The sequence below is a fragment of the Leuciscus leuciscus genome (genome assembly GCF_965113295.1).
Source record: "Leuciscus leuciscus genome assembly, chromosome: 22".
In the NCBI taxonomy this organism is placed as follows: Eukaryota; Metazoa; Chordata; class Actinopteri; order Cypriniformes; family Leuciscidae; genus Leuciscus; species Leuciscus leuciscus.
Window position 1 is genome coordinate 34,950,936 of NC_138746.1, and position 13,593 is coordinate 34,964,528.

A 13,593-nucleotide genomic window follows, 5' to 3' on the forward strand; every position below is an offset into this window, starting at 1 on the left:
GGTTTATTCTGAGCGTTTGCGAGGCTGAAGGCCACATGCCAGCATGACACACATTATTCCACACATGGTCTTGTAAGTGGGTCATATATGCATTAGCAGGCTAAACAATTAACACCCGTTCTAAACTATCCTGTGTAAGATTTCTTGAAGATTTTTGTGAACACCAAATGTAGTTTAGCAGACTTTGTTCTAGTACTTGATTTCTTTAAGAGCGAGTCCATCAAAAACTTCACTCGAAATCAAAAGGAAGAAATACGAATTACATTAAATATTTTGCATGAATGATGAAGAAAATGAAGCCTATTCCTGGATCATTAAAATGTTTTGCATTGTGACATTATTTTCATGAAAATCAACCCCTTATGGCCCATTTTCTTATTATTTATATATCTTGGTAATGTTTGTTGTACTGCCTAAAATGTATTATTATTATTAACAAGTCATTCATTATAGTATTTTTATATTGTTAAAATGCTCAAAAGCAAAACATCCAGACCCTTTCAGAGAATTTCTGTTAAAATCAACTAAACAAAAACAAAAGAAAGAAATGTAATTTTATATACAACGCACATATTGTAGACATAGGCTATAAACTATATCACACCAGTTTGTTCTTCAGTTTTGCTCGTAGTTTAAGACAGAGAGCATGTACTACACTAACACCGTGTCCTAACCAGACGCGATGCGTCAAAATCAATCAAAACCCACAGCCAATCAGAGCAGCGTGTGGGCGGAGTCAGCCAATCAGTGCAGCGTGTGGGCGGAGTCTCGTGGCGAGTGTACGGCACCAGAGAGTAATCCTGATGGCACTCACAAGAAAATGGATAAGTAGCTACAAAATCAAATTCACAAATATTACACCATTTAAACATTATTATAATGCATAGGCTACTGAGTTACTAAAACAATCTTTGTCAAAGAATACACTTGTTTGTTCACATTTTGAACGTTCTTGTTTCCATTTGTTTAATTTCAAGATCTGAGGTGAATTATCCATTGTTGCTTTTACAGCCACAAAGCTGGAGCACTAAATGATATTCAAAGTCACATTACACGCTTTTATCATTAAATAAAGCACATAAACAGCACCTGAGATTATCATCGCCACACTTTGTTTGTTGCTCCAGCGCGACGTCACAGAAAAATAGAAACTGTTTCTGAAATAGAATCGTGGCGTGTCGCCGTCGCGGCTGGTTAGGACACACACTCTCATTAACATGAAGAAGAGGCTTTTATCGCGCGTCGCGTGTCTCCGTCGCGGCTGGTTAGGACACACACTCTCATTAACATGGAGAAGAGGCTTTTATCGCGCGTCGCGTGTCTCCGTCGCGGCTGGTTAGGACACACACTCTCATTAACATGAAGAAGAGGCTTTTATCGCGCGTCGCGTGTCTCCGTCGCGGCTGGTTAGGACACACACTCTCATTAACATGGAGAAGAGGCTTTTATCGCGCGTCGCGTGTCTCCGTCGCGGCTGGTTAGGACACACACTCTCATTAACATGAAGAAGAGGCTTTTATCGCGCGTCGCGTGTCTCCGTCGCAGCTGGTTAGGACACACACTCTCATTAACATGAAGAAGAGGCTTTTATCGCGCGTCGCGTGTCGCCGTCGCGGCTGGTTAGGACACACACTCTCATTAACATGGAGAAGAGGCTTTTATCGCGCGTCGCGTGTCGCCGTCGCGGCTGGTTAGGACACACACTCTCATTAACATGGAGAAGAGGCTTTTATCGCGCGTCGCGTGTCGCCGTCGCGGCTGGTTAGGACACACACTCTCATTAACATGAAGAAGAGGCTTTTATCGTGCGTCGCGTGTCGCCGTCGCGGCTGGTTAGGACACACACTCTCATTAACATGAAGAAGAGGCTTTTATCGTGCGTCGCGTGTCACCGTCACGGCTGGTTAGGACACACACTCTCATTAACATGAAGAAGAGGCTTTTATCGCGTGTCGCCGTCGCGGCTGGTTAGGACACACACTCTCATTAACATGAAGAAGAGGCTTTTATCGCGCGTTGCGTGTCACCGTCACGGCTGGTTAGGACACACACTCTCATTAACATGAAGAAGAGGCTTTTATCGCGCGTTGCGTGTCGCCGTCGCGGCTGGTTAGGACACACACTCTCATTAACATGAAGAAGAGGCTTTTATCGCGCGTTGCGTGTCGCCGTCGCGGCTGGATAGGACACACACTCTCATTAACATGAAGAAGAGGCTTTTATCGCGCGTCGCGTGTCGCCGTCGCGGCTGGTTAGGACACACACTCTCATTAACATGAAGAAGAGGCTTTTATCATGCGTCGCGTGTCGCCGTCGCGGCTGGATAGGACACACACTCTCATTAACATGAAGAAGAGGCTTTTATCGCGCGTTGCGTGTTGCGTGTCGCCGTCGCGGCTGGTTAGGACACACACTCTCATTAACATGAAGAAGAGGCTTTTATCGTGCGTCGCGTGTCTCCGTCGCGGCTGGTTAGGACACACACTCTCATTAACATGAAGAAGAGGCTTTTATCGCGCGTTGCGTGTCGCCGTCGCGGCTGGATAGGACACACACTCTCATTAACATGAAGAAGAGGCTTTTATCGCGCGTCGCGTGTCGCCGTCGCGGCTGGTTAGGACACACACTCTCATTAACATGAAGAAGAGGCTTTTATCGCGCGTCGCGTGTCGCCGTCGCGGCTGGTTAGGACACACACTCTCATTAACATGAAGAAGAGGCTTTTATCGCGCGTCGCGTGTCGCCGTCGCGGCTGGTTAGGACACACACTCTCATTAACATGAAGAAGAGGCTTTTATCGCGCGTCGCGTGTCACCGTCACGGCTGGTTAGGACACACACTCTCATTAACATGAAGAAGAGGCTTTTATCGCGCGTCGCGTGTCGCCGTCGCGGCTGGTTAGGACACACACTCTCATTAACATGAAGAAGAGGCTTTTATCGTGCGTCGCGTGTCGCCGTCGCGGCTGGTTAGGACACACACTCTCATTAACATGAAGAAGAGGCTTTTATCGCGCGTCGCGTGTCGCCGTCGCGGCTGGTTAGGACACACACTCTCATTAACATGAAGAAGAGGCTTTTATCGCGCGTCGCGTGTCGCCGTCGCGGCTGGTTAGGACACACACTCTCATTAACATGAAGAAGAGGCTTTTATCGCGCGTCGCCGTCGCGGCTGGTTAGGACACACACTCTCATTAACCAGGGTATCTGCACAATTTTTTAAGTCAAATTTAAGGTTTTTTAAAACCTTTTTAAGACCCGAAGAAATCAAAATTAATACCGTACATGAGGGGTGTGCAATATTGACAAAAATATGTCTATATATTTTCAAAGTTTTATTGATAATAATTAGATGATATTTTACTGATTGTGTTTTTGTACTGGTACCCTGGCTGGTTTAGGCCTGTTGTTGACAGCTGACCCACGAAGATATTCATATTTTTTATATTCTATGCAGTGGTCAGTTCACAGTAGAGACCGAAAGTAAAAATTGTATTAAGGGGCAATATTTGCCACCTTAAATTGATTTCCAGGGGCATTTTCCCCTATATATGGACATTGTTTCTAAACGTATTTAGAGGTATGCATCACCTTTTATGGCAAATTCTAACATTCAAATATATTAAATATATATTCAATATATAAATATATATTCAATAATATATTCAAAATTATATTAGAATAACACAGTACCAATGTCAAAATAAATCATTCAATTAAAATCCATCCTTGCAGTGCAGAGGTGACACAGAAGTGGCATCAAAACAAAGCTATTCAATATTTAAATATGAAATGATTTATAATTTTAACATTTTAATTAAAGGATACTTTAAATATGAAACTAAAACCACCAGTAGGTGGCGGCAAGTCACTATCTTAATAACCGAGTTGTTGGAGTCATTTATTCAACCGATTTGTTCAAACTGCTGATTCATTCCAAAAAACAAGTGATTGTTCATTGAATCGTTAAAATGATTCGTTCAAAACGTGGATTTCAGTAAAAAAAATAAAAATTAAAAATCATCGCTGTCTGTTGGACCACGGCTTCATTATGAAATTCTCGTCGGCGATATAAAGTGAAAATTGACAATATTGTGTCCAAAAAGTAACTCACAATGTTAACTTTATTTTTAATTTAACTGTTGTATAAAATAAATAGCACATTTGCAATTATGCACAGGAAAACGTCACTCTTGCTCGTTTGATATTCTAATATAACAACATTATATGATATAAATATAAGACAAAAACTCATTTGGGCACATCTATAACTGCACTGACACATCACACAGTGAAAGCAAGCATGAGAGACAAACGCGATGTCAGCTCGCACTCGCAGTGCCTCGTACATAGTTAAAACAATGATTACAATATCATCATAGTTCATATTCATAGACAACATCGCACACTCCTAAGCACATAAAGACTGAACTTACAACTGAACTGACATTTACTCGTGTTCTTCTCTCCTCTGGCGTGCAGGAGACAGACGCAGGCTAATATACTGCCGTAAGTGACGCCAATTGTCACGTGAACAAGTAAATCCACCAAGATAGATTAAAAAAAATAATACGTAGGCCTATGCTAATTAGATAGTTTTAATTTCGAAAGCATTTAGATAAGTATAAGTCAAAGTGTCATCTAAAATTTAAGACCTTTCATAAGTAAAAATAAGACATAAAAAAAAAAAAGATTTTTAAGACTTTTTATGGCCTTAAATTTGAAAAATCTAATTTAAGACCTTTTAAGACTTTTTAAGGATCCGCGGAGACCCTGATTAACATGGAGAAGAGGCTTTTATCGCGCGTCGCGTGTCGTTAGGACACGGTGTAAGTCGAGCCCAACAGCTCATTATTGGCATGAGGTATCTTCAATATGGCACACAAATGGTTCATCTCAGCCCAGTTTAACTAGAGCGTGACTGTAGACTGTCCTCCTCTTCACACGTGCTCAACATTCAGAGGGAAGCAGAACTAATTAAAACAAAGTTTCAGAGCTAAAAATAAGCCTAAGCAGCGTCTCTGGAGACGAGCTTGACTTGACATCCTTTTCACCGCCACCAATTCATCACATTTTTAGAGAACCAGCAAGAGAACTTAATATATCGAAATTGATGAAAACATTTTTTTTTGAAATATTTCAACTTAATATAGGGCTTTATAAAATGTCAAATGTTTCAAAGCAGCTTCACAGTAATGAGCTGTACAATAACAGACGATGCAAACTTCAGCAAATCTGAGACAAATTAAATTCAAATTCAAAGCTCTAGAAAGGCAAAAGTGTCATTATTCAGATCAGTTCAGTTCAGTTCAATGACTGTCTTGCAAAGTTAGTGTCATTATCCAGTTAATTTTGTATGTAAATTAGGTATAAACTTAATGGTACTTACAATGCGAGCACATTTCCAAGGGATAACTTGCCTCATTTCCCTACAAAAGAAGAAAACAGAAGATTATCAACTTATTTTGTTGAAATTATTACACATCACCTTTACACACACACACACACACACACACACACACCTAAACACACAGTGCGAGTTGAAGATCAATAGGAACGTGTCAGTGTCATATTCTATTGATCAAAAACACTATGAAATTTGGGTAACGTACTTAATTTCACAAAGAGTCAATTAAACCAGGGGAATTATTTGAGAAGCTTTGAAATTGAAAGTACAAAGTAAAAACAAACAAACAAACAAAACTCTGAACTATAGGCATAGGTCATATATTTTTATACTCATGTATCAAAAAGATACATTTTGTGACTTTCTTTCTTTTTTCTGGCAATGTAAATGAATCATTTTTTTAAACAATTTTATTAATTTGTTGCTAATTAGCATGTAGTTACACTGGAAGTGAGCAGCGCATCACAACGAGACCAAATTAAACAAGACCAACCTGTTTCCTTTAATAATGCTGGATTAAACTTTTCAGAATACATTTATCCTATATAATGACCTTTCTATAGCTTTTAAAACAATACTTCTGAAGAACCTGTTCATTAGTGTTACTGTGACACTGAATTCTTCTCTTTCATTTGATACAAACCAAAAGCTAGGAGATGAAATACTAAACACTCCCCTGTCTGTATCTCCATCTGCTTTGTTTTATTATTTATAAAGTCTCATTCAGTTCAATGGTTTCTGTATCTGTCACAGCAGTGAAGGACAGATGAGAGCTTGGCCTGTCCGTTATCAGCGCATTCTGGCTTTAGACTTATTCTTACTCTGTAATAAATGTCAAAGGGTCAAACAACACTTTATTTAACTCATAATCTCCACTGCAGCATCAGCTCTTTTCTCTCAGTGTCTGAAACGCTTCGTTCGAAGATTCAGTCTCTCTAAGCCCCGCCTCTCTGAGTTGCTCTGCTCTGATTGGTCAGAAAGCAAACGCTCATTATCCTATCTGAATCTCAGCTCTTGATATACAGTGATACGAACAGTAACGATGGCGTGGGTTTTACCGTATCAATCTCAGAAAACAGCGTCTTCTCGACACGAACAACACGAACCAAACTCTTCCAGTCTCAGATACACTACATGTACAGTGTTGAAATCTTTTATTACTGTCACTTTTGATCAATTTAATGCATATTTGATGAATACAATATTAATCTCTCTCTTTTTTTAAAATCTTACCACAGATGTTTAAGTGTCAAAGTTTCCAGAAAAATCTTCAGCAGCGCAACTGTTTTCAACACTGATAATAATCATAAATGTTGTTTCTTAATCATTAAATCATGCAGCATTGGTGAGCAGAGACTCTTTAAATTATTATAATAATTTTTTTTAACCCTTTCAGGCCTGAATTCTTGTTTTCACAAACAGCAACAGTTTCACCATTAGCACTCTGTGACAGAACGTGTCGAAGTCTCTCGGCTCGATGTTACGCAGCATCAGCGTGGGGTTTGTGGAGCGAACCATCAGATCTGCTGCTGATCGCTGTATAGACTATTCTGTATATATACACACACACACACACACACACACATCTATAGCTGCCCACTCATGACAGAGACGCTGTTATCTGCCTCCGCTGGGACTAGGACTTTCCTGTTAGGAAAAGCTAACGTTGAGCTGGATATCAGAAACAAAATAAGATAAAATTTGTATCTTGATACTAACCCTTGGTTTGTATCATACAAATGAAATATAAGTAAAGATTTTAAAGGGAGAAAAGTATAGACATCATCAGGCCCATTTATAAAGACCATAAGCATGAAAGTCTTGCGGTAGTTTCAGGCTCTACTAGAACAGGTTTTCCTGCTTGAATGTTGATTATTCTCCTCATTTTCTCCATTGTTGCAGCTCCTCTCTTCCCAGTCTGTCAGTAACGCTCTGTTTACTTCCTGTCTCTATGAAGCCCCTCCTTCTGAAAATCACACTGTGCTCTGATTGGTCGGCTGGAGCAGTGTGTTGTGATTGGTCAAGATCTTCCAATGTGTTTGGGAAATGTCCCGCCCCTTACCATAACACACTACTAACTAACTCAACCAGGCCCCGCCCCTTTATTCTGCATATTAATTATTATAATGAGGAATATTGTGACGTTCGTTCCCGGAAGAAACTCAAGATACAATGGAGGCGTTTCAGGAGTTCAGAAACACTGACACTGATATAGAGAAGAACTGGAGCTTTTTCACTCTCAAACAGCAACAGTACACACTAAACACAGATGAACATAAGAAAAACATAGGCTGATAGGTCTCCTCTTTAAGGCTATATATACACATTTCTTGATTAATATCAATGTTAAAAACAGTTGTGTTGCTTCATATCTCTGCAGAAACCGTGATTTTATTTCAGGATTCTTTGATGAATAGCAAAGTACAAAAGAACAGCATTCTTTGTAACTGGATATTCTGGTGGAAACATCAGTTTACTCTCCAGTCATTTACTGCACTTAAACTCCGCCCCTGCAGGCTCACACTCATCTGCATACAGTGCCACGCCCACATCTCATCATCCAATCAGCAACCGATGCACAGAATCAAGTCCCGCCCAACACCATTACACTCAGATGTACAACACACAGAAGAACAGATCTGAGCTACTTCTGTTTCACTGTGACTTTAATGCTGAATAAAAGTATTCATTTATTTAAAAATGTAAGTTACTTACATTTAATCTATGTACAAACTGTTTTAAAAATGTATGATCATTTCAGACATTTATGGACACATTTATGACACTCATGAGTTTGCTTGCAGCTGCTGATCCAGAGTCAGTGTTTCTCATCCTACTAATAGTTTAGGTTTGAATAATGATTTTAATACTGAAATGCTGGTGTTGTGAAAGGTCCATGGCGAACTCGTATGAAGCGGCCTGGATCTGTTTCTACACAGTAGATTGAACCCTCCTCTTATTAAGACTGAGTGAAATGTCCTAAAACACATCATTATCATGCTAATCTCCGTTATGTGGAATTGCTGTCACTCCAAACAAGTCTTTTTGGTTGAATATATAAAACGCACATAAAATACAAGCCAAATTAATGCATGTCACTGGACTAAGGAATAATTCATCCATGCATATTTAATTTAGTCATTTTTGAGATCATAACATGTAATCAAGATGTTAAATGGTATATGTTGTTGTTGTTGTTGTTTTTTTTGCATTTTAACCCAAACGTAAAAAACATTATGAGAATAATTAGAATTGGGGGTAATTTTTGGTTGTCAAAAGTAAATGTAATAAATTTTCTTCTGTTTAAAATACTATTTCTGGTCTTGATTTCGGGGGGTGAGATTTGATCATGTTTTTGTCCCTTAGCACTATTTCAGCCATTTTAGGCTTAATTAAAACTCATAATCCTTCTGCAATCAGAAGACATTTGCCTTATTTATTGATCACACAGCATTTACACTGATTCTGCATTACACTTGGTGGTTTTTGTCTTGTAACGTCCTCTGAGATGCACAGATTAGATGAAGCCGCAGCACAAAAACATGAAACCGAATGTGAAAATCAGATGCAATATACATACAGTATGCAAATGCCAAACGGCATCTGAAGTGTTTCTGAAGAGTTGGACTTGGTTATTAATACCAGATCCTCCGAGTCCAAACATGAATTAGAGCGATGACAATTCACAGCAGACCTACTATCCATGCTGATGAGAACAAATGATGCCTTGCAGCTCGAAAAAAGAGAAAACAGGGAGTTTTAAATGAATTCCTGAATCATTAGTGGGCTCTTGTGAGATGTAAATGAACTCTTTAGTGGGCTGAACATTGTCTGGGAAGCCTGAGAGGCAAACACTCAGTGCAGATCATAAATAATGCATTCAGCATTCAGAGTCAATTAGACCGCACACACACACACACACACACACACACACACACACACACACACACACACACACACACACACACACACACGCACTGCACAATGAACATCCGGCACAGCAAAACAACACCAAATACAAACAAAACTCAATAACAAGGTGGAAATAAATAGACAGAATGACATGTTTCGTGGCTGTAGACGCTACTTATAGCGGATCATAATTATAACCGTCCGTTTTTGCCGGTGCCGACAATCTGCGAGCAATATCTGGACCAGGAGGACTTTGTTGTACAGCCTTTCATTTATGCTGATTTAAATGGGAAGAAATAGTTAACCATCTGAACTCGTACAATGATGTACATTTAAGGGGAAAATCTATAAAAAAAAATAAAAATAAAAAAAAAATTATATATCTTTAAATATATCTTAATTTTCTAGTATATACACTGTAATATCCTGTAATATTATCGTTATATACATTCATTGTGTGTTTAACTGAACACATAACTAGAGCTGTCATGATTATGACATTTGACTGACGATTAATTGACTAAGAAAACAATTGCGATAATTCGATTGATTGTTTTTAATTTGAGGGCTTTTTGTCATACATTTCTTTGTGTGCATCGATCATTAAATAATTGTCGAAAATTCTTGTGATTAATTCAATCCTTTGTAAGTTGTCACTTTGCAGTATAACACCTTTAATAACTGAAGTTATCAAATAATTAATAACTGAAACAATCTCATTCACAACAAACTGGCCAATCACAGAAAAGGCCATAATATATGCGTTTGGCTGGAATGTGCGCGTTAAAGCGTTGAATGCACAGGCGGTTACAGTCACTTTAATCACTCTTCTAAATGAATGTGTTGCTTTAGAAACTTGTACTGCACTGCGACTTGTGTTAATAAAACGCTACATTATATTGCTCAGGAACGAGGAGGAAAGGTTGCTGTTTTTGAAGTGATTAAACTCACAGCTTCATTGCTAGTAGAGATGCTGCATTAAAACAATTCACACACTAGGGGTGTGAACCAACACTGGTCTCACGGTTCGGTTCGATTACGATTATCATGTCATCGATTCAGTTCAATTCAATATCACGATGCAATTTGTTTGAAAGAAATGTTCATTTAAAAGCAGCGCTCATTAATCAGTGTATTATGTTACCATTAAAACCCTTTCGCACGTACGATCACACCGGTGTGATCAGTCTAAGCTGGTCCCTGGAGCGTACGATCACACCGGTGTGATTAGAACGGTCAGTGCATGACGTGATCAACTGCTAAATTCAAATGTGCTTTCGCGCGTTGGCTGGCGCTGAGCCAGAGACAGGCGCGCTCAGAGCTGTCATATATCACAACTTTTCAGTGTTTTCAACCACATAATGTTTATTTTAGGTTCCAGACATATAAGTACTTAAAAAACAATACATTACAGTTCGTAAAATACACACTGATGTCAAAGGAAGAGGCAATAATAATCCTTTCCATTATAATTCGTTTTATTCATATCAGATACACATTGTGTAAGTAACTTTAAAGTTTACTCTATTCTTCTCCCAGTTGATCTGCCACTTACTTGTATGTATTTCGGGAGAAGTGGATGAATTAACGTGTTGTAAATCCAACAGATCCGATTCTCTGAACTGCGCGTCTGCGGCACAAACTAAGATGGCGGCGCCCATCGCGAATACAGCTGAACTAACGCGATCGTTATAAATGTGTTTAAACAACAAAACACTTCCACTTGCATATATTTGACAACCGGAATATCAGATATTTCATGCCATATCTAACAAATTTGTGAATATTTTGAATAAAAAAGGAAAAATGACATAAAAGCAGATCATCATTCATTCAGCTCTGTTGTTGCTGCGGTGTGTCACGTGACAATCAATGACGCGTCACCACGGAAACCATAAAGTGACACATTCTAAAAAACGGTCGCCTTGAAAAACTCACGCTGGGGGGTCAGTCAGAATATTTTAAACTTACGTGTGAAAGGGTTAAGGATGCGCGCATCAACCGTCGCCGAGTCCGCTGTTGAAGGTGACGATCATCCATTTATAATCACGCGTAATAGGGGTGTGCGATATGACGATTTTTTATCGTGGACGATTAAAATGTCTCCACGATCTGCTTTTGAAGAAATATCGTAGTATCGCGCATTCTCAGTTGCTGTTCTGGCGCCTCTGTCCCAACATACTGAACAACGCGACGTATATTCACATAAAATGTTAACGCAGCGGAACGGGACACTACAGTTCACAAAAGTTCATAATTTGCATGTGCTTTAATGCCTTGTCGGTTAAACATTTAATTCGCGTGCTGATGCGCTGTTCTAACGTGTGCGTTTCTCAGCGCGTACATGTGAAGCTCACATGCACTAAAAGCCTGTCTACCAGCGCCTTGATACTGGACTAAGTTATCTTTCGAGTCTTGTTGTGCTAATACTGTCAAATACACACAAGGTTTACATAAACAAAGTCGGTGAAGTCTAAAGTGAAAGCAAACTTGAGAAAATTGAGAGAAAATCTGCTTGTCAAATGCGTGTATAAAAGACGCGTCGAGTGCAGCTCTTAAAGAGACAGTAGTAATAGTAAACAAGCTGCCGTTTGTCCTTAAAGGGATAGTTCACCCAAAAATAAAAGTCATTATTTACGCACTATAATGTTGTTCCAAGCCTGTATTAATTTCCTTCTAATATTTTCTAATATTAATATTTTGAAGAATGTGGCTATACAAACAGTACCTGGTCCCCATTGACTTCCATAGGAGAAAAATATACTATGGAAGTCACATTCTTCCAAATAACTTTTATTTTCAACAGAAGAAAAACTTATTCGAGTTTAAAACAACTTGAGAGAGTAAATTATGACAATTTGAATTTTTAGGAGAACTATCCCTTTATTGTTAATAAAACAACAAAATGCAAAAAGAAAATCACTCACTGCTCTTGACTGACAACTTTAATAGTAGCTTTAATAAGTATCAATTTATAATTTATACAGTGAAGTCTATGTTTTGTTTTATTTTCATATTTGTTCATTTAATTACTTTCTTCAATGCTACCGTTAAATACATCTACTGTAGCTGAAAACAAAGCACTGTTTATTTAATTTGTATATTAAGTTGTGTGTGTATTGTAATGTGTATCTTTGATCTTAATATTTAATAACAAAGAAAATAATGACAAATATTTTATATCTTCGCCCCGTCTGCCATTCTTTTTTATTTTATATTTTGTTACCTAAGGCTTTGTTTTTAAAATATGGACATTAGTTTGGCTGTAATGCTGTCACAAAATAGTAAAAGCTACATAAAAAAGAATCGTGATAAAATCGTTAATCGTGATTTTCCTGAAAAAAACCGTGATATGATATTTTTACCATATCGCCCACCCCTAACGCGTAATAACACAGAATAATTGTAATGTGACCATCGGGTGCGGTCGGATACTTAAATCAGAGAAAGTTATTGGGCGGGTGGATGATTTATTTTTGGATGCGGATTCGGGTGACGTTGGAGCTCATCCGGCAGTCAGACTCTGCAGGCGCTAACAGCTCGGGGTGAAAACGGCTTAAGCCTGGTTCACACGGGACGATTTTAAAATTGTCGGCCGATTTTCCAAACCTGAGAGACCCCACACACGACGATTAAAAAATCACGGGTCTAACAGTTTTGGTCGTACAGTGTGTGGTGCGCAGCCACACGGCAAAATCAACACATCACACACGAACCGATTTGACTCTCGAGCATTCCCAGGTCAGACGGGAAATCTCGCGAAATCCCTCGAGATCAAACGTGACTTCAGAGTAAACAATCATGGCGGACGAAGAGGATGCAGTGGCAATAGTTGTAGTTTGTTTTTAACCGAGAAAAAAAAAAAAAACGTTATCAAAAGAAAAGGTGATGGTCAAAGAAGTGGAGACAACGCGAGCTGCCGCCGGCTGTTTTGATTTTATTTCCCGGTGCTTCCTCGCCGCCTCGTCACCTCGCTTTCTGATTGGCTACACGCCACAGTCCACGTGCTCGTTTGTCCCCGGGGGACACCACACACGAGGAGAAATCGGGCCAAAAAAATCCAACATGTTGGATATCCCCGATTTGAGATCGGAGCGGTCCCGACGTCCTTCCGAGTCTTAACACACCACACACGGCAGGAATATCTGATCAGATTATTTTACGATAATCGGAGCATCCTTAAGATTGTCGGAAGGGGTGAATCGGGGCTAAAATCGGCCTAATTATCCTGCCGTGTGAACCAGGCTTAACATGGTTTATCAAGTTAGTGGTATT

General features: G+C 39.3%; 1 protein-coding gene across 1 annotated transcript in view; it reads right to left on the minus strand.

Annotated features, from left to right (window-relative positions):
• ppp3r1a (protein phosphatase 3, regulatory subunit B, alpha a) overlaps positions 1-13,593 on the minus strand; it is a 41,401-nt gene that overhangs the window by 21,302 nt on the left and 6,506 nt on the right. The window contains exon 2 of the mRNA XM_082153796.1: positions 5,389-5,428. Coding sequence (XP_082009922.1) covers positions 5,389-5,428 — 40 coding nt within the window. The remainder of the gene's footprint in view (positions 1-5,388; positions 5,429-13,593) is intronic.